Source organism: Takifugu rubripes, unplaced genomic scaffold, assembly GCF_901000725.2.
Source record: "Takifugu rubripes unplaced genomic scaffold, fTakRub1.2, whole genome shotgun sequence".
Lineage (NCBI taxonomy): Eukaryota > Metazoa > Chordata > Actinopteri > Tetraodontiformes > Tetraodontidae > Takifugu > Takifugu rubripes.
The window spans coordinates 536,490-558,670 of NW_021821635.1; the positions used below are offsets into that span (position 1 = coordinate 536,490).

Consider the following 22,181-nt stretch of genomic DNA (forward strand, 5'->3'; position numbering starts at 1 on the left):
CAACTGCGAGATCCGGCGGCCGATTTCAAAATAAAAGCATACACGATTCGCTTCCGTTTCTCTTTACTTAAAGTAAAAGAAGATAAAATAGAGGATAGAAATATCCCAACATAAGTTTATACTAAACAATTAGGAGCATTATATTTTATCAATAAAATACTTGACTTGGATTATGTATGTTGGAGATTTGTATGATTGATTGATTGATTGACTGATTGATTGATCTTCTACTGATTTACAGGGAAAGATGTACAAAAGGCTCCATGTGACTCTTGTGGGTCATATTCATCTCCAAAGTGTAACTCTGAAAGCCCAACCTGTACTGCGGATCCAAAACAAATACAAGTTCAGTCAAAGAAGGAAAAGTAGAATCCAGAAGTTATATGATTTTATTCGTGATCAAAGGGATACGAGGAGGCAACATGAGCGACTGTCTCTTTAACGCTCTCTGGAAGAACAGGACTGAGAAGGACTTCTCTCATGAGGGGCAGTTTCCTCCTCAAGAACAAAACAACAATCAGAACTGTGCAGGCAGGAAACAGGAAGTGCCTGAGACAATCGCGCCTGGTCAGGAGCAGGAGACCAGCTGCTTTTCCAGGAAGCAGACGTTTCCTCTGGCAGAGATGTTTGGAGCTTCTTCTTCACATCCTGTCCTGCAGCCACACACGGGAAACGAAACCTTCGTCCAGAAAAGGGTGCAAATCCCACTAGTCGTGAAGTCCGTGAAGGCCTCACGAAGAAATGTCCAAAGTATTCAAACTGTTGGCCAACAGCGCCCCCGTGCGGCCAGCAGCGGTACTCAGACGAAGGATAAGCTCGCTCAGAAAGAAACAAAGATTAAAAAACACTCTTTTTTGTCTAAAAACCAATTTAAACCAGGATCTTTAAAATCGTTATGACATAATTAACAAAACAAGGCATCTGAGATCAGACAGAGTTCAGGACTTAACTCTCTAAACTCTTTCCAAGACTTGTTGTTGTTTTTGTTAGTGGTGATGAAAATCTCTAAGCGAGTTTAGAACTTCGTGATTTCTTTCAAAGTAAAATAATTGTTGAAATATGGAAACTGAGCTGTTGTAATATGAGGGTATCACCTCTAGAGAGGATCTGCGGTATTACAGGACTAGCAGCGCTAGCAGGTTAGCATGCTAACATCACAGATATAAACATTCTGTTACATTTTGATGTTTAAATGGGCTGGAAAAATACGAACCTTTAAATGTGGAGTGTTGTTAATGGTTATTGATCAGTAAAAGGAACCAAACTGATCTGAGTTCACCCAAACACACCTGGTGCCACCGAACACACCTGGTGCCACCGAACACACCTGGTGCCACCGAACACACCTGGTGCCACCGAACACACCTGATGCCACCGAACACACCTGGTGCCACCGAACACACCTGGTGCCACCGAACACACCTGGTGCCACCAAGCCAGTAGGTAATGCTGAGAATGATGCGTTCAGGTTCACTTCATGTGTGTCGCTCTCTCTCTCTCTCTCTCACACACACACACACACACACACACACGTCAGCAGGCAGGAGGACGTCCTGCTGAGTTTATGTCTCCTCGTCATCGCTGTGAGGAACCTTCTCCTCGCTCACGCCGCTCTCGTCGATGTTCTCCAGAGAATCCACCCGCTGCTGCCTCAGCTCGGACACGCTGATGCTCGGCAGCACGTTCTGCTCCGGGAACCTCCAGGGCTTCAGGTTTGGGCCGTGTCTCATCTTCCACTCTGGATACTTCAGAGCTGCTTTGTAGATCTTCCTCATGGCCTGAGGGGGTGGAGACAGACGGAGGTCACATGACCAGGAAAGGTTCATCGACAGGAGAGGAGAACTTTACCTTTGGTGCTACGAACTGGGAGACTCTGTTCACCGCCCACTTAGGTAAGGACCCTGTGGACACATGGGGGGGGGGGGGGGTCATGGTTAGCTAGAGCCATGCTACCGTGGGCTCCATGACCTCACCTCTGGGGTCCACCTGGGTCAGGTAGTACAGGGTGGAGCAGGTGGCTCCAGTGGGCTGGATCAGGTATCCGGTCAGCAGGGACACCGCCCGGATGTAGCCCTTTTTGGGAGGGTGTTGCTATGGAGACGAATGGCTGCAGCGTTATGACCTACCCGACGACCAGGGGTCGTTTGTCTGATCTTTGTGGAGCAGCTCAGATGTTGCTCCTCTCAGACTTTGCTCACCGGGTGTTTGACGGAGTAGTTAATGATCAGGTAGTCGTTCCCAAGAGGAAGCCAAGACCTCATGGTCACAAAGTCTCTGTTCTTCAGGGGGACTGGACATCTCCCTGCACACAGAACACAGCCTGAAGCGGAGCAGCACAGTGCTAGCATGATGCTACGTGAGTTAGCTTCACTGACAGGAGTAATAGCCCACGTCGGCGTTGGCGGTCAGCTTGGCGATGTCGTACGTGTCGATCATGTTGGTGTCCCACTTGCTGCGATAGCTGGTGTCATGGAGGACGTCGTACAACGTCTCAGCGTCCACGTCCTTACAAACAATCCTCATCTGAGACAGAAAGACATAATGATCACGTTTCAGAGGAACAGAGCTGGGCGGGGCTTATTATCCCAGGTGTAGTCCCGCCTCTGCCCCAGCTAATGTGGTTGACTCCGCCCTCTCGGAGAGACTGACTGGATCCCTTCGGGTCTCACGTCCTCAGAGCAGGACGCGTCCTCTGACAGACCTCAGACGTCCTCAGCAGGACGCGTCCTCTGACAGACCTCAGGCGTCCTCACCAGGACGCGTCCTCTGACAGACCTCAGACGTCCCCAGCAGGACGCGTCCTTTGACAGACGTCAGACGTCCCCAGCAGGACGCGTCCTTTGACAGACGTCAGACGTCCCCAGCAGGACGCGTCCTCTGACAGACGTCCCCAGCAGGACGCGTCCTCTGACAGACGTCCCCAGCAGGACGCGTCCTCTGACAGGCGTCCTCAGCAGGACGCGTCCTCTGACAGACGTCAGACGTCCCCAGCAGGACGCGTCCTCTGACAGACCTCAGGCGTCCTCACCAGGACGCGTCCTCTGACTGACCTCAGGCGTCCTCACCAGGACGCGTCCTCTGACAGACCTCAGACGTCCTCACCAGGACGCGTCCTCTGACAGACGTCAGGCGTCCCCAGCAGGACGCGTCCTCTGACAGATGTCAGGCGTCCCCAGCAGGACGCGTCCTCTGACAGACGTCAGACGTCCTCAGCAGGACGCGTCCTCTGACAGGCGTCCTCAGCAGGACGCGTCCTCTGACAGGCGTCCTCAGCAGGACGCGTCCTCTGACAGGCGTCCTCAGCAGGACGCGTCCTCTGACAGACGTCAGACGTCCTCAGCAGGACGCGTCCTCTGACAGGCGTCCTCAGCAGGACGCGTCCTCTGACAGGCATCCTCAGCAGGACGCGTCCTCTGACAGGCGTCCTCAGCAGGACGCGTCCTCTGACACGCGTCCTCTGACAGGCGTCCTCAGCAGGACGCGTCCTCTGACAGGCGTCCTCAGCAGGACGCGTCCTCTGACACGCGTCCTCTGACAGACGTCCCCAGCAGGACGCGTCCTTTGACAGACGTCAGACGTCCCCAGCAGGACGCGTCCTCTGACAGGCGTCCTCAGCAGGACGCGTCCTCTGACAGACGTCAGACGTCCCCAGCAGGACGCGTCCTCTGACAGACCTCAGGCGTCCTCACCAGGACGCGTCCTCTGACTGACCTCAGGCGTCCTCACCAGGACGCGTCCTCTGACAGACCTCAGACGTCCTCACCAGGACGCGTCCTCTGACAGACGTCAGGCGTCCCCAGCAGGACGCGTCCTCTGACAGATGTCAGGCGCCCCCGCTGGACGCGTCCTCTGACAGACGTCAGATGTCCTCACCAGGACGCGTCCTCTGACAGGCGTCCCCACCAGGATGCGTCCTCTGACAGGCGTCCCCACCAGGACGCGTCCTCTGACAGGCGTCCCCAGCAGGACGCGTCCTCTGACAGGCGTCCCCAGCAGGACGCGTCCTCTGACAGACGTCAGGCGTCCCCAGCAGGACGCGTCCTCTGACAGACGTCAGACGTCCCCACCAGGACGCGTCCTCTGACAGACGTCAGGCGTCCTCACCAGGACGCGTCCTCTGACAGACGTCAGACGTCCTCACCAGGACGCGTCCTCTGACAGACGTCAGGCGTCCTCACCAGGACGCGTCCTCTGACAGACGTCAGACGTCCCCAGCAGGACGCGTCCTCTGACAGACGTCAGACGTCCCCAGCAGGACGCGTCCTCTGACAGACGTCAGGCGTCCTCACCAGGACGCGTCCTCTGACAGACGTCAGACGTCCCCAGCAGGACGCGTCCTCTGACAGACGTCAGACGTCCTCACCAGGACGCGTCCTCTGACAGACCTCAGGCGTCCCCAGCAGGACGCGTCCTCTGACAGACGTCAGACGTCCTCACCAGGACGCGTCCTCTGACAGACGTCAGACGTCCTCACCAGGACGCGTCCTCTGACAGACCTCAGGCGTCCTCACCAGGACGCGTCCTCTGACAGACCTCAGGCGTCCTCACCAGGACGCGTCCTCTGACAGACCTCAGGCGTCCTCACCAGGACGCGTCCTCTGACAGACCTCAGACGTCCTCACCAGGACGCGTCCTCTGACAGACCTCAGGCGTCCTCACCAGGACGCGTCCTCTGACAGACCTCAGACGTCCTCACCAGGACGCGTCCTCTGACAGACGTCAGACGTCCCCAGCAGGACGCGTCCTCTGACAGACCTCAGGCGTCCCCAGCAGGACGCGTCCTCTGACAGACGTCAGACGTCCTCACCAGGACGCGTCCTCTGACAGACCTCAGGCGTCCTCACCAGGACGCGTCCTCTGACAGACGTCAGACGTCCCCACCAGGACGCGTCCTCTGACACGCGTCCTCTGACAGGCGTCCTCAGCAGGACGCGTCCTCTGACAGGCGTCCTCAGCAGGACGCGTCCTCTGACACGCGTCCTCTGACAGACGTCCCCAGCAGGACGCGTCCTTTGACAGACGTCAGACGTCCCCAGCAGGACGCGTCCTCTGACAGGCGTCCTCAGCAGGACGCGTCCTCTGACAGACGTCAGACGTCCCCAGCAGGACGCGTCCTCTGACAGACCTCAGGCGTCCTCACCAGGACGCGTCCTCTGACTGACCTCAGGCGTCCTCACCAGGACGCGTCCTCTGACAGACCTCAGACGTCCTCACCAGGACGCGTCCTCTGACAGACGTCAGGCGTCCCCAGCAGGACGCGTCCTCTGACAGATGTCAGGCGCCCCCGCTGGACGCGTCCTCTGACAGACGTCAGACGTCCTCACCAGGACGCGTCCTCTGACAGGCGTCCCCACCAGGATGCGTCCTCTGACAGGCGTCCCCACCAGGACGCGTCCTCTGACAGGCGTCCCCAGCAGGACGCGTCCTCTGACAGGCGTCCCCAGCAGGACGCGTCCTCTGACAGACGTCAGGCGTCCCCAGCAGGACGCGTCCTCTGACAGACGTCAGACGTCCCCACCAGGACGCGTCCTCTGACAGACGTCAGGCGTCCTCACCAGGACGCGTCCTCTGACAGACGTCAGACGTCCCCAGCAGGACGCGTCCTCTGACAGACGTCAGACGTCCCCAGCAGGACGCGTCCTCTGACAGACGTCAGGCGTCCTCACCAGGACGCGTCCTCTGACAGACGTCAGACGTCCCCAGCAGGACGCGTCCTCTGACAGACGTCAGACGTCCTCACCAGGACGCGTCCTCTGACAGACCTCAGGCGTCCCCAGCAGGACGCGTCCTCTGACAGACGTCAGACGTCCTCACCAGGACGCGTCCTCTGACAGACGTCAGACGTCCTCACCAGGACGCGTCCTCTGACAGACCTCAGGCGTCCTCACCAGGACGCGTCCTCTGACAGACCTCAGGCGTCCTCACCAGGACGCGTCCTCTGACAGACCTCAGGCGTCCTCACCAGGACGCGTCCTCTGACAGACCTCAGACGTCCTCACCAGGACGCGTCCTCTGACAGACCTCAGGCGTCCTCACCAGGACGCGTCCTCTGACAGACCTCAGACGTCCTCACCAGGACGCGTCCTCTGACAGACGTCAGACGTCCCCAGCAGGACGCGTCCTCTGACAGACCTCAGGCGTCCCCAGCAGGACGCGTCCTCTGACAGACGTCAGACGTCCTCACCAGGACGCGTCCTCTGACAGACCTCAGGCGTCCTCACCAGGACGCGTCCTCTGACAGACCTCAGACGTCCCCAGCAGGACGCGTCCTCTGACAGACCTCAGGCGTGTTTTCCACTGCATGTAACTCAATCAGCAGGAGCGGCAGCATCAATCATTCAGCAGCTGCTGCTTCAGGTCTTTGTCAGCTGAAATGTTCCAGTAAAGCTGCTCCTGGATCATCTGACAGCTCACACGTCATCAGGAGAAGCTTGAGAAGCAGGTGAAACAGTGTTTTTAAACGTTGAGGATGAGAACAAAGAACGGAACTGAGAACTCCAACGGTTCAGGTTCATGAAGATCCACAAGAGCTCAGACGAGACGTGAGCTCCTGCTCGGACCCGTCCCAGCTGCTGGGTGTTCTGGTCCTGTGACGGCTGTGAAGGTCCCAGAAGGTCTCTGGTGGCCGTAGATCAAGGTGCTTCACTTGAAAGAATTATATTCTGGAGGTCTTCACAAGCACACATCATAGAACGATCACCTTTGTACAACTCATCCTAACTGGATGTTCCCTCTGAGCGTTGATATTAGCATTAGCATTAGCTCCTTCACGCTCTGACCTTACCTGGTTGACCGACACTCAGCCCTGATGGTTTAAAGCTTCTAAGACTTTGCAGAGGTTGGAGACAAAGACCTAGGCTACGGGAACCTGAGTCCTCCCCAGGGCCTGAGGTGACCCGATCAGGCTGGAGTCCACCGGAGACCCTCCTGGTGCTCACCTTGATTTTCTGGACACCGCGGTTCTCCTCCCCCTCCTCACGACACCACACTGTGGCCCCCCTCTTGCTGTAGTGGCTGACCCAGCCCTCCGTCCCCAGACACTGGTCTCTGAACGAGACAAAGTCCGAGTCGTCCGGGATCTGGACCTGCATGCTGGACGGTTCCGCTGTGTGATGGCTTCTACAGACCAGCCCCAAACCTGCTGCTTAAAAGGGTTCTGACGTCACAGCCTGGGTAAATAATGAAGGGATGGTAGAGGGCGCCCAGACCTCTCACTCTGACCAGAGTTCAGGAGACCAACACCTTCTTCTGATGGATCCAAGCTCACCTGCCCGCTGCTCCAATGGAAGAGACTCGGAATGTTCTGGAGCTTCCTGAATATAAAACTGGATTTTAAAGGTGTGCATCCGTTTGGTTTCTTGTTGAAAGCAGGCTGAAGGTGTGTTTATTACGCTGTAATAACCACAGCCGAGCGCCTCATCTTCTGGAAGCTTCCAGGTGCTGCTGGGTCAGTCTGAGACGCTCTTTAATGGCGCTTCACTCATCTGTGGCTTTCAAGGAAACTGCAAATTCCGACGGTCAGTGAAAGCATCAGGGCCTGACCCCAGGTGAAGCAGTGGGCGGAGCTTGTTGTACTAAATCGACTCAGATTCCAGAAAATCAAAGATGGGATTGACAGTTTAAATAAAGATTGTGTTGAATGTTGAAGGCGACAGTGTCGGATCGGCTGTTTCCTGTCAGCACAGCCACTTCCTGCTGAAGGTGTTCTGTTGTCCGGCTGCAGGTGGACGCGAGATCTTTTCCTGCTTTTAAATATTTACAAGAGGAAAAAGTTCCTGCAGAGTCAGAGGAGGAAGAATTTAGGTCAACGCTCGTAGCTCGTAGCATCTGGCAGCAGCAAAGGAAGCGTTGGGATCAGGAAAACGCCTGTTCTTCAGGCAGGGAGACAGGCAGGGAGACAGGCAGAGAGACAGGCAGGGAGACAGGCAGGGAGACAGAGAGACAGGGAGACAGAGAGACAGGCAGAGAGACAGGCAGGGAGACAGGCAGGGAGACAGAGAGACAGGGAGACAGGCAGGGAGACAGGCAGGGAGACAGGCAGGGAGACAGGCAGGCAGAGAGACAGGCAGGAAGACAGGCAGAGAGACAGGCAGGGAGACAGGCAGAGAGACAGGCAGGCAGAGAGACAGGCAGGAAGACAGGCAGAGAGACAGAGAGACAGGCAGGGAGACAGGCAGGGAGACAGGCAGAGAGACAGGCAGAGAGACAGGCACCACGTGAAGTAGGTCAACGTCTTCAACAAGCATCTCGACTGAAGCTGCAGGAGAAACAGCCGCCCACCCCCCAACCCTAACCCCCCCCCCCCCAGGCTGGAGCCAGCGCTCCCAGATCTGACCTTTAATGGGCATTAGATGAGGAGAGGCAGGGAGACAGGCAGGGAGACAGGGAGGGAGACAGGCAGAGAGACAGGCAGGGAGACAGGCAGAGAGACAGGCAGAGAGACAGGCAGAGAGACAGGCAGAGAGACAGACAGGCAGGGAGACAGGGAGGGAGACAGGCAGAGAGACAGGCAGGGAGACAGGCAGAGAGACAGGGAGGGAGACAGGCAGAGAGACAGGCAGAGAGACAGGGAGGGAGACAGGCAGAGAGACAGGCAGGGAGACAGGCAGAGAGACAGGGAGGGAGACAGGCAGAGAGACAGGCAGGGAGACAGGGAGGGAGACAGGCAGAGAGACAGGCAGGGAGACAGGCAGAGAGACAGGCAGGGAGACAGGGAGACAGACAGGGAGACAGAGAGACAGGCAGAGAGACAGGCAGAGAGACAGGGAGGGAGACAGGCAGAGAGACAGGGAGGGAGACAGGGAGGGAGACAGGGAGGGAGACAGGCAGAGAGACAGGCAGGGAGACAGGCAGAGAGACAGGCAGAGAGACAGGCAGAGAGACAGGGAGGGAGACAGGCAGAGAGACAGGCAGGGAGACAGGCAGAGAGACAGGGAGGGAGACAGGCAGAGAGACAGGCAGGGAGACAGGCAGAGAGACAGGCAGAGAGACAGGCAGAGAGACAGGCAGAGAGACAGGCAGGCAGGGAGACAGGGAGGGAGACAGGCAGAGAGACAGGCAGGGAGACAGGCAGAGAGACAGGGAGGGAGACAGGCAGAGAGACAGGCAGGGAGACAGGCAGAGAGACAGGGAGGGAGACAGGCAGAGAGACAGGCAGGGAGACAGGCAGAGAGACAGGGAGGGAGACAGGCAGAGAGACAGGCAGGGAGACAGGGAGGGAGACAGGCAGAGAGACAGGCAGGGAGACAGGCAGAGAGACAGGCAGGGAGACAGGGAGACAGACAGGGAGACAGAGAGACAGGCAGAGAGACAGGCAGAGAGACAGGGAGGGAGACAGGCAGAGAGACAGGGAGGGAGACAGGGAGGGAGACAGGCAGAGAGACAGGGAGGGAGACAGGGAGGGAGACAGGCAGAGAGACAGGGAGGGAGACAGGCAGAGAGACAGGCAGGGAGACAGGGAGGGAGACAGGCAGGGAGACAGGCAGGGAGACAGGCATAGAGACAGGGAGGAGGGTTTGTAGCGTCCAGCAGGGGGCGTAGGTTGACATTAATGTTCTCTGTATTACTGCTGAGGAATTCTTTCTTTCTTTCTTTTTTCCTGCCTGTCTTCCTGCCTGCCTGTCTTCCTGTCTGCCTGTCTTCCTGCCTGTCTTTCTGCCTGTCTTCCTGCCTACCTGTCTGTCTGTGGAGAACCAGTCAGGTCCAAGACCACTGGACCTCACAGAGCTGCAGGTCTGCGGAGCTCCAGGACTCGGTTCTGTGGTGCGTTTGGCCCCTCGACCCCGCCTCCCCCGCTCCGCCTCCGCCTGTTCTGGGTCGTATAAACCGCCCCACCTCCAGGTCTGCGGAGTCCGGAACACCGACAGAACACGAGCATATCATTCCTGTGGCTGAAGATGAACGTCCTGGTCTCGGTCCTGGGTCTGAGCCTCGTCCTGGTTGCGTGCGCGACGCAGTCTCCGTACCAGGCGGTGCTGCGGCACAGCCGGATCCGGGGCAGCCAGCAGGGGTGAGTGTGAGCGGGCCGCGGCTCAGCTGACGTCATTTACGGTTCTGACGGGAGACCCGGGTCAGAACCTGCGGTGCAGGAGCTGGTTCGTGTTCTCATAAACTTTTATAAAAGTCCAAATGTTCGTTTTTGTATTAATCCGTATGATGGTATTCATGAATTACATTAATTAATTTAAAAAATCACAATTAAAAAAGAACTAAATACATTTTTCCAATTTGGAAATTAGATTTGGACATTTGGACAAGTTTAACGTCAGACGGTGCAGATGTGACTGAAGCCTCGGTGTGAGGATCGATAGCAATAATGGGAATAACGGGAATAACACGGGAATAACACAGCAATAATGGGAATAACACGGGAATAACGGGAATAACACGGGAATAACAGGAATAACATGGGAATAACAGGAATAACACGGGAATAACAGCAATAATGGGAATAACGGGAATAACACGGGAATAACACAGCAATAATGGGAATAACACGGGAATAACAGGAATAACACGGGAATAACGGGAATAACAAAGCAATAATGGGAATAACACAGCAATAATGGGAATAACAGGAATAACACGGGAATAACAGGAATAACACGGGAATAACACAGCAATAATGGGAATAACACGGGAATAGCAGGAATAACACGGGAATAACACAGCAATAATGGGAATAACAGGAATAACACGGGAATAACAGGAATAACACGGGAATAACACAGCAATAATGGGAATAACACGGGAATAGCAGGAATAACAGTAACCAGATGACTGTTCTTGACTTGGTTCTGTTCCAGGCCCAACGTTTGTGCCATGCAGCGTCTCAGCGATTCCAACAGGAAATATTTCACCAACTGTAAACAGTGGTACCATCGGAAGGTCTGCGGGAAGCCCACGTAAGTGACGCTGGGATTGGCTGACTGGCTCGCTTCTTCTGTCTCCTCTGGACCACCAACATCTGGCACAACCATCAGTGTCCGCTCTTTTCACACCTTCCGAATGTTGGTGTTGGTGCTCTCCCAGAACTCCCAGAGCTCCCAGAGTTCCCAGAGCTCCCAGAACTCCCAGAGCTCTCCCAGAACTCCCAGAGCTCCCAGAGCTCCCAGAACTCCCGGAACTCCCAGAACTCCCAGAGTTCCCAGAACTCCCAGAACTCCCAGAACTCCCAGAACTCCCAGAGTTCCCAGAGCTCCCAGAACTCCCAGAGTGCCCAGAGCTCTCCCAGAACTCCCAGAACTCCCAGAGTTCCCAGAACTCCCAGAGTGCCCAGAGCTCTCCCAGAACTCCCAGAGTTCCCAGAGCTCTCCCAGAACTCCCAGAACTCCCAGAGTTCCCAGAACTCCCAGAGTGCCCAGAGCTCTCCCAGAACTCCCAGAACTCCCAGAGTTCCCAGAACTCCCAGAGTTCCCAGAGCTTCCAGAGTTCCCAGAGCTTCCAGAGCTCTCCTGGAACTCCCAGAGTTCCCTTGAGGATCTTGACATCTTGGTGGTTCTCAGTGGTTCTGCAGACCAGACTGAAGGTGACAGTGCAGGGGAGGGTGGAGCCAGCGATGCCATGAAAGGCGAATGTCCTCTGCCCCTGACCCTGACCTCTGACCTCTGACCCCTCGGACGTTCTCGCAGAACCTTCATGTTGTTGGTAAAGCAGAGAAACGTCAGGCTGCAACTGGACCCAGCGGTCACACACACACCAGTCAGTGTGTGTGTGGGTGTGTGTGTGTGAGAGAGAGAGAGAGAGAGAGAGTGGCCGATAGCTAGAGGTCAGAGGTCAGTCAAAGAAACATTCACAACTCCCTGGTGACCCCTCCCCCAGAATGAGAGCAAACAGCAGCTCTGGAACCCAAAGGCTGTCAAGAGTGTGTGTGTGTGTGTGTGTGTGCGTGTGTCTGTGTGTGTGTGTGTGTGTGTGCATATGTGTGTGTGTGTGTGTCTGTGTGTGTGTGTGTGTGTCTGTGTGCGTCTGTGTGTGTGTGTGTGTGCGTGTGTGTGCGTGTGTGTGTGTGTGTGTCTGTGTGCGTGTGTGTGTGTGTGTGCGTGTGTGCGTGTGTGTGTGTGTGTGCGTGTGTGTGTGTGTGTGTCTGTGTGCGTGTGTGTGTGTGTGTGTGTCTGTGTGCGTGTGTGTGTGTATCTTGTGTATTTGTCAGACATTCTTGGAATCACACTTTAACGACGTTTGACACTTTGCCTGTTGAGGAGCAGCTTTGGTTACCATGGCAACCCAGCTGAGCCTGACAGGACCGACCAATAGAATCAGCCAATTGGATCAAAATACACCACGCTGCCCGATCCTGTGTCATGGTCCCCCCCCCCACACACACACACACACGCACACTAAACACACACACACAAACACCCCCCCCACACACTCACCCCCCCACATTAATTTCACCTGCTGTCATCATGTGATCGATGATGGTTGTTGACCATCCAGAACCCTGACAGAACTAGTTGGACTCCCTTTGATCATTTTCACCACCTTTGATGTTTGAGGCCACGCCGCTGCCCTCCCTCTGATTGGCTGATGCTGGGCCAGTTTGTGCAGGCGGCTGTGTTTGCTTTGCTGGAGCGCCGCCGCCATCTTTGTGGCCGTGCCAGCAGCTTCCATCTGCTGGAATAATCAGAGGCTTGAGCCAAAACACACATCTGGCATGTAAACGCTGTTCCACGGAAGCAGGGCGCCCAGTAGCACCCAGCAGCTCCCAGTAGCACCCAGCAGCTCCCAGTAGCACCCAGTAGCACCCAGTAGCGCCCAGTAGCACCCAGTAGCACCCAGTAGCTCCCAGTAGCACCCAGTAGCACCCAGTAGCACCCAGTAGCGCCCAGTAGCGCCCAGCAGCTCCCAGTAGCACCCAGTAGCTCCCAGCAGCTCCCAGCAGCACCCAGCAGCACCCAGTAGCACCCAGTAGCACCCAGTAGCGCCCAGTAGCGCCCAGCAGCTCCCAGTAGCACCCAGTAGCACCCAGTAGCTCCCAGTAGCTCCCAGTAGCACCCAGTAGCACCCAGCAGCTCCCAGTAGCTCCCAGTAGCACCCAGTAGCACCCAGCAGCACCCAGTAGCACCCAGTAGCTCCCAGTAGCGCCCAGTAGCTCCCAGTAGCACCCAGCAGCACCCAGCAGCTCCCAGTAGCTCCCAGTAGCACCCAGCAGCACCCAGTAGCACCCAGTAGCTCCCAGTAGCTCCCAGTAGCACCCAGTAGCACCCAGCAGCTCCCAGCAGCTCCCAGTAGCACCCAGTAGCACCCAGTAGCACCCAGTAGCTCCCAGCAGCTCCCAGTAGCACCCAGCAGCTCCCAGTAGCACCCAGTAGCACCCAGTAGCTCCCAGCAGCTCCCAGTAGCACCCAGCAGCACCCAGCAGCACCCAGTAGCTCCCAGTAGCACCCAGTAGCTCCCAGTAGCACCCAGCAGCGTCAGCTGGGACAGGAAGGGGGCGTGTCTGTCCCTTCAGTCCCGCCCTCACCGATGACACACGTCCAGTTTCATCCGATTTCTTTTCAGAGTTGCTTCGATGTTGGATTTGAGGCACAACCTCAACCCTTCCACCACATTCAGACCTGGGGGGGGGGCAGGAAGCAGCAGTGGGACGCAGGTCCCCAGGTCTCCTGCCTGGTCCTGAGGTCTCCTGCCAGGTCCCCAGGTCTCCTGCGAGGTCTCCTGCCTGGTCCTGAGGTCTCCTGCCTGGTCCCCAGGTCTCCTGCCTGGTCCCCAGGTCTCCTGCCTGGTCCTGAGGTCTCCTGCCAGGTCCCCAGGTCTCCTGCCTGGTCCTGAGGTCTCCTGCCTGGTCCTGAGGTCTCCTGCCAGGTCCCCAGGTCTCCTGCCAGGTCCCCAGGTCTCCTGCCTGGTCCTGAGGTCTCCTGCCAGGTCCCCAGGTCTCCTGCCTGGTCCTGAGGTCTCCTGCCTGGTCCCCAGGTCTCCTGCCTGGTCCTGAGGTCTCCTGCCTGGTCCTGAGGTCTCCTGCCAGGTCCCCAGGTCTCCTGCCAGGTCCCCAGGTCTCCTGCCTGGTCCTGAGACCTCGGGACGCTCAGACTCTCGGAGCCTTTTATTTGCTCTCCTGCTGGTGCTTTAGTGTTTTTCCATGAGGTGGTTCTGGTTCTCTGGTGTGTTTCCAAGTCCAGGAGTTGGAGCCCAGTTCTGCTGCAGGACGTCTCCGTGATTGATTATAGTCCACATGATCCGACAGGAAGTCTCCTGCAGGTCTTTGTGTTGTGTCCAGTCCAGCTGAAGCAGGTCTCAGTCGCTCTTGTTTGGATCTCACCTGTCAGGAGTTCATGTTGAAGGTGTTGATGATTTGAAGGCTCCGCCCACACCGAAGCCTGTGCTGTTCCATGGGGCGTCTCCTCCTCATACCGGGTCAGATCCAGACCAAACATATTTCCCAGTGCATGATGGGAGAACCGGCGGCGTTGTTGTTCTGTGGGTGATGTCATGGAAACTGCTGATGTTCCACTCTCAGGAGTTTATATGTCTGCTGTGATGTTAACGAGGTTCTCGTGAGGCTGCAGAACATCGGGAGGCTCTGGAGGCACCGAGAGGACCCCCCCCCCCCCCAGTGCACTCAATGTATCCCACAATGCACTGCGAAAAGTAGTGCACGAGCGAGCAGCCTAACTCTGAACCCACTCGTTCCCTGTTCACTCGTTCCCTCGTTCCCTGTTCACTCGTTCCCTCGTTCACTCGTTCCCTCGTTCACTCGTTCCCTGTTCCCTGTAGGGGGGGTTATGGACACAGCCTATGTAGGGTATAGGGGGGGTTAGGACACAGCCTATGTAGGGTATGGGGGGGTTAGGACACAGCCTATGTAGGGTATAGGGGGGGTTAGGACACAGCCTGTGTAGGGTATGGGGGGGGTTATGGACACAGCCTGTGTAGGGTATAGGGGGGGTTATGGACACAGCCTGTGTAGGGTATAGGGGGGGTTAGGACACAGCCTATGTAGGGTATGGGGGGGTTATGGACACAGCCTATGTAGGGTATGGGGGGGGGGGGGTTAGGACACAGCCTATGTAGGGTATGGGGGGGGTTATGGACACAGCCTATGTAGGGTATGGGGGGGGTTATGGACACAGCCTATGTGGTTGAGCTGCAAACAGGAAATGGATGAGCTGCAAACAGGAAATAGTTGAGCTGCAAACAGGAAGTGGTTGAGCTGCAAACAGGAAGTGGTTGAGCTGCAAACAGGAAATGGATGAGCTGCAAACAGGAAGTGGTTGAGCTGCAAACAGGAAGTGGTTGAGCTGCAAACAGGAAGTGGTTGAGCTGCAAACAGGAAATGGATGCTCATATGCTGTCTTGCTTCCCACAGGGTGATTTCATACGAGTGCTGCCCAGGTTATGAGCGGATTCCTGGAACGAGAGGCTGTCCTGCTGGTAGGACCTCCAGAAACCACAGAAGAGCCTTTTCGTGCTCTAATAATGATTCTGCCAAAATGTTCAAACATGGTTGCTGATGCTCTTCTATACCAAAGACCGACGTGAGTGTTTGAAGGTGCCGGCTCTTCTCTCGTTCCTGCAGAGCTGCCTCTGGTGAACATCTACAACACCCTGGCTGTGGTCGGAGCCTCCACCACTCAGATGTACTCTGAGCGGGCGAAGCTGAAGGAGGAGATCGAAGGTCCAGGAAGCTTCACGTTCTTCGCCCCCAGTAACAAGGCCTGGGCCGCCCTGCCCACAGTGAGTGCTCCCCGGCCACCAGTCAGACACCAGTGTATATGTATGTCTGTGTGTGTGTGTGTGTGTGTGTGTGTGTGTGTGTGTGTGTGATGAAGGTCAGGTTGACACACACACAGAATTATCAACACTAACCTGGGCCTGATGTTTGGACACGTCTGCTCTTCCTCTGTGTTGCTGCAGGAGATCCTCGACGCTCTGGTCAGCAACGTGAACATCGAGCTGCTCAACGCTCTTCATTATCACATGGTCAATCGCCGGCTGACGTCTGAAGAGCTGAAACATGGCTCCTCCTTTGCATCCATGTACCTGGACTTCCCGGTCCACATCCACCACTACAGCAACGGGGTAACCCTAACCCTAGCCCTAACCCTGACCCTGACCCTAACCCCCTAACCCTGACCCTAGCCCTAACCCTAACCCTGACCCTGACCCTTACCCTGACCCTAGCCCTAACCCTAGCCCTAACCCTGACCCTAACCCTAACCCTGACCCTTACCCTGACCCTAGCCCTAACCCTAGCCCTAGCCCTAGCCCTAACCCTTACCCTGACCCTTACCCTGACCCTAACCCCCTAACCCTGACCCTAGCCCTAACCCTAACCCTAACCCTGACCCTGACCCTTACCCTGACCCTAGCCCTAACCCTAGCCCTAGCCCTAACCCTTACCCTGACCCTTACCCTGACCCTAACCCCCTAACCCTGACCCTAACCCTAACCCTAACCCTAGCCCTAACCCTGACCCACTAACCCTGACCCTGACCCTTACCCTAACCCTGACCCTAACCCACTAACCCTGACCCTTACCCTGACCCTAACCCCCTAACCCTGACCCCCTAACCCTGACCCTAGCCCTAACCCTGACCCTAACCCCCTAACCCTGACCCTAGCCCTAACCCTGACCCTAACCCACTAACCCTAACCCTGACCCTGACCCTGACCCACTAACCCTGACCCTAGCCCTAACCCTAGCCCTGACCCTGACCCTGACCCTAACCCCCTAACCCTGACCCTAACCCTAGCCCTAACCCTGACCCTAACCCCCTAACTCTGACCCTAGCCCTAACCCTAACCCTGACCCACTAACCCTGACCCTGACCCTGACCCTAACCCTAACCCTGACCCTGACCCTAACCCCCTAACCCTGACCCTAACCCCCTAACCCTGACCCTAACCCTGACCCTGACCCTAACCCCCTAACCCTGACCCTAACCCCCTAACCCCCTAACCCTGACCCTGACCCTAACCCTGACCCTGACCCTAACCCCCTAACCCTGACCCTAACCCCCTAACCCTGACCCTAACCCCCTGACCCTGACCCTGACCCTGACCCTGACCCTGACCCTGACACACCACTGCGCTGATGGTTGTCAGCAGCCTGTAGCTGAAGGTCGTCTTCCTCCTCAGATCGTGACGGTGAACTGTGCTCGTCTGATCAAACCTGACCAACGTGCCTCTAACGGCATCGTGCACGTGGTCGACCGCGTCATTACAGCCATCTCAAACAACGTCAACGCCATTATTGACCTGGACGACAACCTGGAGAGGCTGCGGGTGAGCGTGAGGCGGTCGGCACCTGCAGCAGAGTCCCAGAGGTTTCTAGACTCACACTTCCTGTGTGTGTGTGTGTGTGTGTGTGCGTGTGTGTGTGTGTGTGTGTGTGCGTGTGTGTGTGTGTGTGTGTGTGTGTTCCAGGCGGCCATGGCTGCTGCAGGTCTCACCTCCTTGTTGGAAGGTGAGGGCTCGTACACCGTCTTTGCTCCCACGAATGAGGCCTTCCAGAAGATTCCTCAGGAGACCCTGAACAGGATTCTGGGAGACCCTGTAGCTCTCAGAGGTGACCAGCAGGAGGCACTCACGCTCACCTGTGCTGTCCAGCTGTGCTGTCTCTGAGCTGTGACTGTGTCCTCAGACCTGCTCAACTTTCACATGCTGAGACACGTGCAGTGTTCCGAGTCCATCGTGTCAGGGAGCGCCATGGAGACGCTGCAGGGCGCCACTCTGGAGGTGGGCTGTGACGGAGACCAGATGACCCTGAACGGGAAGGCCATCGTCACCAAGAGAGATCAGCTGGGAACCAACGGTGTCGTGCACTATGTCAGTGAGCTGCTCATCCCAGACTCAGGTACCAGGCGCAGACGCAGCAGCACCGTTGAGGAACATCTAGCAAGCATCAGTCAGAGCTGCGCTGATGCTGAAACAGCTGGAAAGGCCGAAGTGACAGTCCCGCTCTGTAATTATGAGCAATATCATTAAGACTGAGTAGGAATATCATTAAGACTGAGTAGGAATATCATTAAGACTGAGAAGGAATATAATTAAGACTGAGAAGGAATATAATCAAGACTGAGTAGGAATATCATTAAGACTGAGTAGGAATATGATTAAGACTGAGTAGGAATATGATTAAGACTGAGATGTGTATTAATACTGTGATGAGTATTAATGCAACCAGAGAACTGACAGCACAACTGCACACTGCTACTCAGCTAGCAGCTAGCAACTGTCACACCCTGTCACACACTCTGTCACACCCACTGTCACACACCCTGTCACACACTCTGTCACACACCCCGTCACACCCACTGTCACACACCCCGTCACACCCACTGTCACACACCCTGTCACACACTCTGTCACACACCCCGTCACACCCACTGTCACACGCTCTGTCACACATGGTTAAACACCCTGTCACACACTCTGTCACACACCCCGTCACACCCACTGTCACACACCCTGTCACACACTCTGTCACACCCTGTCACACACCCTGTCACACACTCTGTCACACACCCCGTCACACCCACTGTCACACACCCTGTCACACACTCTGTCACACACCCCGTCACACCCACTGTCACACGCTCTGTCACACCCACTGTCACACACCCCGTCACACACATGGTTAAACACCCTGTCACACACTCTGTCACACCCTGTCACACACCCCGTCACACCCACTGTCACACACCCCGTCACACCCACTGTCACACACCCCGTCACACCCACTGTCACACACCCCGTCACACACATGGTTACACACCCTGTCACACACTCTGTCACACACCCCGTCACACCCACTGTCACACACTCTGTCACACATGGTTACACACCCTGTCACACACTCTGTCACACACCCTGTCACACACCCTGTCACACACCCTGTCACACACCCCGTCACACGTGTTGTGTGTCGGTGTGTGTTGTGTTGCTCTGTGCTACCACAGCAACAACTGTTCTTCCACTGTTCCTGCGTGTTCAGCCAAGGTCTTGCTGGAGTTGGCCGAAGGCTCGTCTGTTACCGTAGCAACCAAACTGTTTGTGGATGCTGGGCTGGTGTCGCACCTGAAGGGCTCTGAGGCTCTGACCATGCTGGCTCCCCTGGACGAGGCCTTCAAAGGTGAGTCCAGATCCAGGTCTGGTCCACCTCCTGGATGAGCGTCTCTGAGGGAGCTGTGGGTGTTTGTGTCACAGGAAGTGTTGCCGTGACTCCAGAGCTCCGAAAACTGTTGCGGAACCACCTGGTGAAGGGCCAGCTGTCCTCTCAGGCTCTGTACCACGGCCAGGAGCTGGAGACGCTGGGTGGACTCCGACTGCGAGTGTTTGTCTACAGAAACGTGAGCCATCTAACCTCAGCAGCTGTCAACGTTCTGGTGTCTGAGCGGGGAGGGTGACCACCGTCCCACCGTCCCACCGTCCCACGTTCTCACGTTCTCTCACTGTTCTGCTAGAACCTTTGCATCGAGAACGCCTGCATCGCCGCTCATGACAAGACCGGACGCTTTGCCACCTTGTTCACTGTGGACAAACTCCTGACTCCGCCCACAGGGACAATCATGGACGTCCTGAAGGACGACGACCGCTTCAGGTGAGCTGGTGACTGATGAAGTCGGAACTACGATCAACGTCCTTCTCAGTCTCTTTCATCTCAAGCATCTGCCCTTTGATCCTTAAATGGGACGCTGGGTGCAGCTCAGTGACCCCAGTTCTGACCCCAGATCAGTAATCTCAGGTCCCCCCCCCCCTCCCTCAGCCTCCTGGTCGGTGCCCTGCAGACAGCAGGGATGACGCAACTGTTGAGCCAGCAGGGGGCGCTCAGCCTCTTCGCTCCCACCAACGAGGCCTTCAACGCGCTGCCGCCCGGCGAGCTCAGCCGGCTGATGCGTGAGTGCCCGGTTCTGCTCCCCCTGGTTCTGCTCCCCCTGGTTCTGCTCCCGCTGGTTCTGCTCCCCCTGGTTCTGCTCCCCCTGGTTCTGTTCCCCCTGGTTCTGCTCCCCCTGGTTCTGCTCCCCCTGGTTCTGTTCCCGCTGGTTCTGTTCCCCCTGGTTCTGCTCCCCCTGGTTCTGCTCCCCCTGGTTCTGTTCCCGCTGGTTCTGCTCCCGCTGGTTCTGTTCCCCCTGGTTCTGCTCCCCCTGGTTCTGTTCCCCCTGGTTCTGCTCCCCCTGGTTCTGCTCCCCCTGGTTCTGCTCCCGCTGGTTCTGCTCCCCCTGGTTCTGCTCACCCTGGTTCTGGTCTCCATCTCCTAGGCAACGGCGTGGAGCTGTCGGCGCTGCTGCGGTATCACCTGGGTGAGGGTCTGCTGGTCAGCGGGGGGATGAGCTCGCACACCCGGGTCCGGCCCCTGCAGGGCGCCAGGCTGGAGCTGGCCGTGGTCGGTCTCTGCTCACGCTGCTGAAGGCGTCTGTAGAGCTGCTGCTGAGCGCCTGTCTGTCTTTCAGAGGAACTACACCGTGTACGTCAACAAGGTCGCCATCGCCGACGCCGACCGAATGGCCACCAACGGGGTCGTCCACGCCATCGGGAGCATCCTCAAGCCTCTCCGTGAGTCTCTGCTACAGTCACATGACAGTCACATGACACAAGCATGCAGAAGGATTATTAGGGTTAGGGTTGGACTCTGGAGGTCCAGGAGGAGGAGACAGACTCTGGAGGTCCAGGAGGAGGAGACAGACTCTGGAGGTCCAGCAGGAAACAGACTCTGGAGGTCCAGGAGGAGACAGACTCTGGAGGTCCAGAAGGAGACAGACTCTGGAGGTCCAGGAGGAGGAGACACACTCTGGAGGTCCAGGAGGAGACAGACTCTGGAGGTCCAGCAGGAAACAGACTCTGGAGGTCCAGAAGGAGACAGACTCTGGAGGTCCAGCAGGAAACAGACTCTGGAGGTCCAGGAGGAGGAGACACACTCTGGAGGTCCAGGAGGAGACAGACTCTGGAGGTCCAGGAGGAGACACACTCTGGAGGTCCAGGAGGAGACAGACTCTGGAGGTCCAGGAGGAGACACACTCTGGAGGTCCAGGAGGAGACAGACTCTGGAGGTCCAGCAGGAAACAGACTCTGGAGGTCCAGAAGGAGACAGACTCTGGAGGTCCAGAAGGAGACAGACTCCGGAGGTCCAGGAGGAGACAGACTCTGGAGGTCCAGGAGGAGACAGACTCTGGAGGTCCAGGAGGAGACAGTCTCCTGAACCTGCAGCAGTTTAGACGTTGTCTCTTTGTGTCTCTGCAGCTCTGAAGTTGGACCAAGAACAAGCTGACGGACCTGCAGCCGTCCCCAGAGCAGCTCTGCCCTCCAGGGTGAGTTGTGTAGCACGCAAACATGCAGCATCTGATTGTGTGACTGGTTCTTGGAGTCATGGTCCATGAATGTGGTCTCTTCTGGGTCTTACAGGCTGGCGTGAACAGCTTCAAGGACAGTGAGTTGTTTCCTGTTTCCTGTTTCCTGTTTCTTCTGGTGGACACTGATGGATTGCCACTGTTGTTTGTGGTTGTTTTCCAGATGATCTCTTCCAGAAGGTGTTGAAGAGTCGCTCTAGCAGGACAATGGAAATGCAGTGATGTCACCTGAAGGGGCGTGGCCTTACCTGAAGCCTTACCTGCAGCATTGAGTTCCCCTGTACCTCCTCCACATCTCTTCTCTCATCAGCTCAGGACTGTCGGCCCACTCATGACGCTGTCGTCTGATTGGTGGAGCTCGGTTAAAGGCCGCCAGTTAGCCAGTTAGCCAGTTAGCCAGTTAGCCAGTTAGCCAGTTAGCCAGTTAGCCATAACAAGAATCGAACGTGCGTCAGGTCATCGGAGGAAGCTTCACCGCTCGTTCACTTTTAACTCTTTTACCAAGTGTGAAACCTTTTTATATGTCACATGTTCAAACAAACCTGATCATCGGGTTGCTTGTTTGTCATGTTTTTATTTTTAAAAATGTGTTTGTAAAATAAAGCTAAAATTAAGCTCTAAGGCAAACTGTGTGTGTGTGTGTGTGAGAGAGAGAGAGAGAGAGGGGTAGAGAGGTAGAGAGAGAGAGAGGGAGGGAGAGAGAGAGAGGGAGGGAGAGAGAGAGAGGGAGGGGGAGGGAGGTAGAGAGGGGGAGAGAGGGGGGGGGAGGGAGGTAGAGAGGGGGAGAGAGAGGGAGAGGGGGGGAGGGAGGTAGAGAGGGGGAGAGGAGAGAGAGAGGGGTAGAGAGGTAGGAGGAGAGAGGGAGGGAGAGAGAGAGAGGGAGGGAGAGAGAGA

The 22,181-nt window shown here is 56.5% G+C and overlaps 2 protein-coding genes across 5 annotated transcripts; one reads left to right on the plus strand and one right to left on the minus strand.

Annotated features, from left to right (window-relative positions):
* Nucleotides 1-377: 377 nt before the first annotated feature.
* stard15 (StAR-related lipid transfer (START) domain containing 15) lies at nt 378-9,971 on the minus strand. 4 transcript variants are annotated; one of them, XM_029832130.1, is made up of 8 exons: nt 9,675-9,805; nt 7,268-7,775; nt 6,939-7,169; nt 2,376-2,523; nt 2,199-2,302; nt 1,974-2,091; nt 1,849-1,901; nt 378-1,778 (listed from the first exon to the last, which is right to left on the minus strand). In XM_029832130.1, the coding sequence occupies exons 3-8, from the start codon at nt 7,089-7,091 to the stop codon at nt 1,563-1,565; spliced, it is 792 nt and encodes a 263-aa protein (XP_029687990.1). In that variant the 5' UTR covers nt 7,092-7,169; nt 7,268-7,775; nt 9,675-9,805; the 3' UTR covers nt 378-1,562. The 4 variants fall into 4 exon arrangements, with proteins under 4 accessions (XP_029687990.1, XP_029687989.1, XP_029687988.1 ...); XM_029832129.1 differs by lacking the exon at nt 9,675-9,805 and adding an exon at nt 9,835-9,971 and having other exon boundaries at nt 6,939-7,775; XM_029832128.1 differs by having other exon boundaries at nt 6,939-7,775.
* tgfbi (transforming growth factor, beta-induced) lies at nt 9,866-21,914 on the plus strand. Its single transcript, XM_029832126.1, has 17 exons — nt 9,866-10,009; nt 10,806-10,904; nt 15,308-15,372; nt 15,518-15,675; nt 15,856-16,020; nt 17,080-17,226; nt 17,368-17,509; nt 17,585-17,797; nt 18,938-19,075; nt 19,150-19,292; nt 19,407-19,543; nt 19,709-19,839; nt 20,202-20,326; nt 20,394-20,496; nt 21,181-21,248; nt 21,343-21,367; nt 21,451-21,914. Exons 1-17 carry the CDS (start codon nt 9,897-9,899, stop codon nt 21,507-21,509), a joined length of 2,031 nt encoding a protein of 676 aa, XP_029687986.1. The 5' UTR covers nt 9,866-9,896; the 3' UTR covers nt 21,510-21,914.
* The last annotated feature ends 267 nt before the right edge of the window (nt 21,915-22,181 follow it).

Excerpts from the sequence above, each read along its gene's own strand:
- stard15 (XM_029832129.1), bottom strand. The coding sequence starts at position 7,091 with ATGCAGGTCCAGATCCCGGACGACTCGGACTTTGTCTCGTTCAGAGAC. Across the intron at positions 2,303-2,375 it reads CGACGTGGGCTATTACTCCT|GGAGATGTCCAGTCCCCCTG; the intron begins GTCAGTGAAGCT and ends TTCTGTGTGCAG. Across the intron at positions 1,779-1,848 it reads CCCAGTTCGTAGCACCAAAG|GCCATGAGGAAGATCTACAA; the intron begins GTAAAGTTCTCC and ends CCACCCCCTCAG.
- tgfbi (XM_029832126.1), top strand. The coding sequence starts at position 9,897 with ATGAACGTCCTGGTCTCGGTCCTGGGTCTGAGCCTCGTCCTGGTTGCG. Across the intron at positions 10,905-15,307 it reads AAGGTCTGCGGGAAGCCCAC|GGTGATTTCATACGAGTGCT; the intron begins GTAAGTGACGCT and ends TGCTTCCCACAG. Across the intron at positions 21,249-21,342 it reads GAGCAGCTCTGCCCTCCAGG|GCTGGCGTGAACAGCTTCAA; the intron begins GTGAGTTGTGTA and ends TGGGTCTTACAG.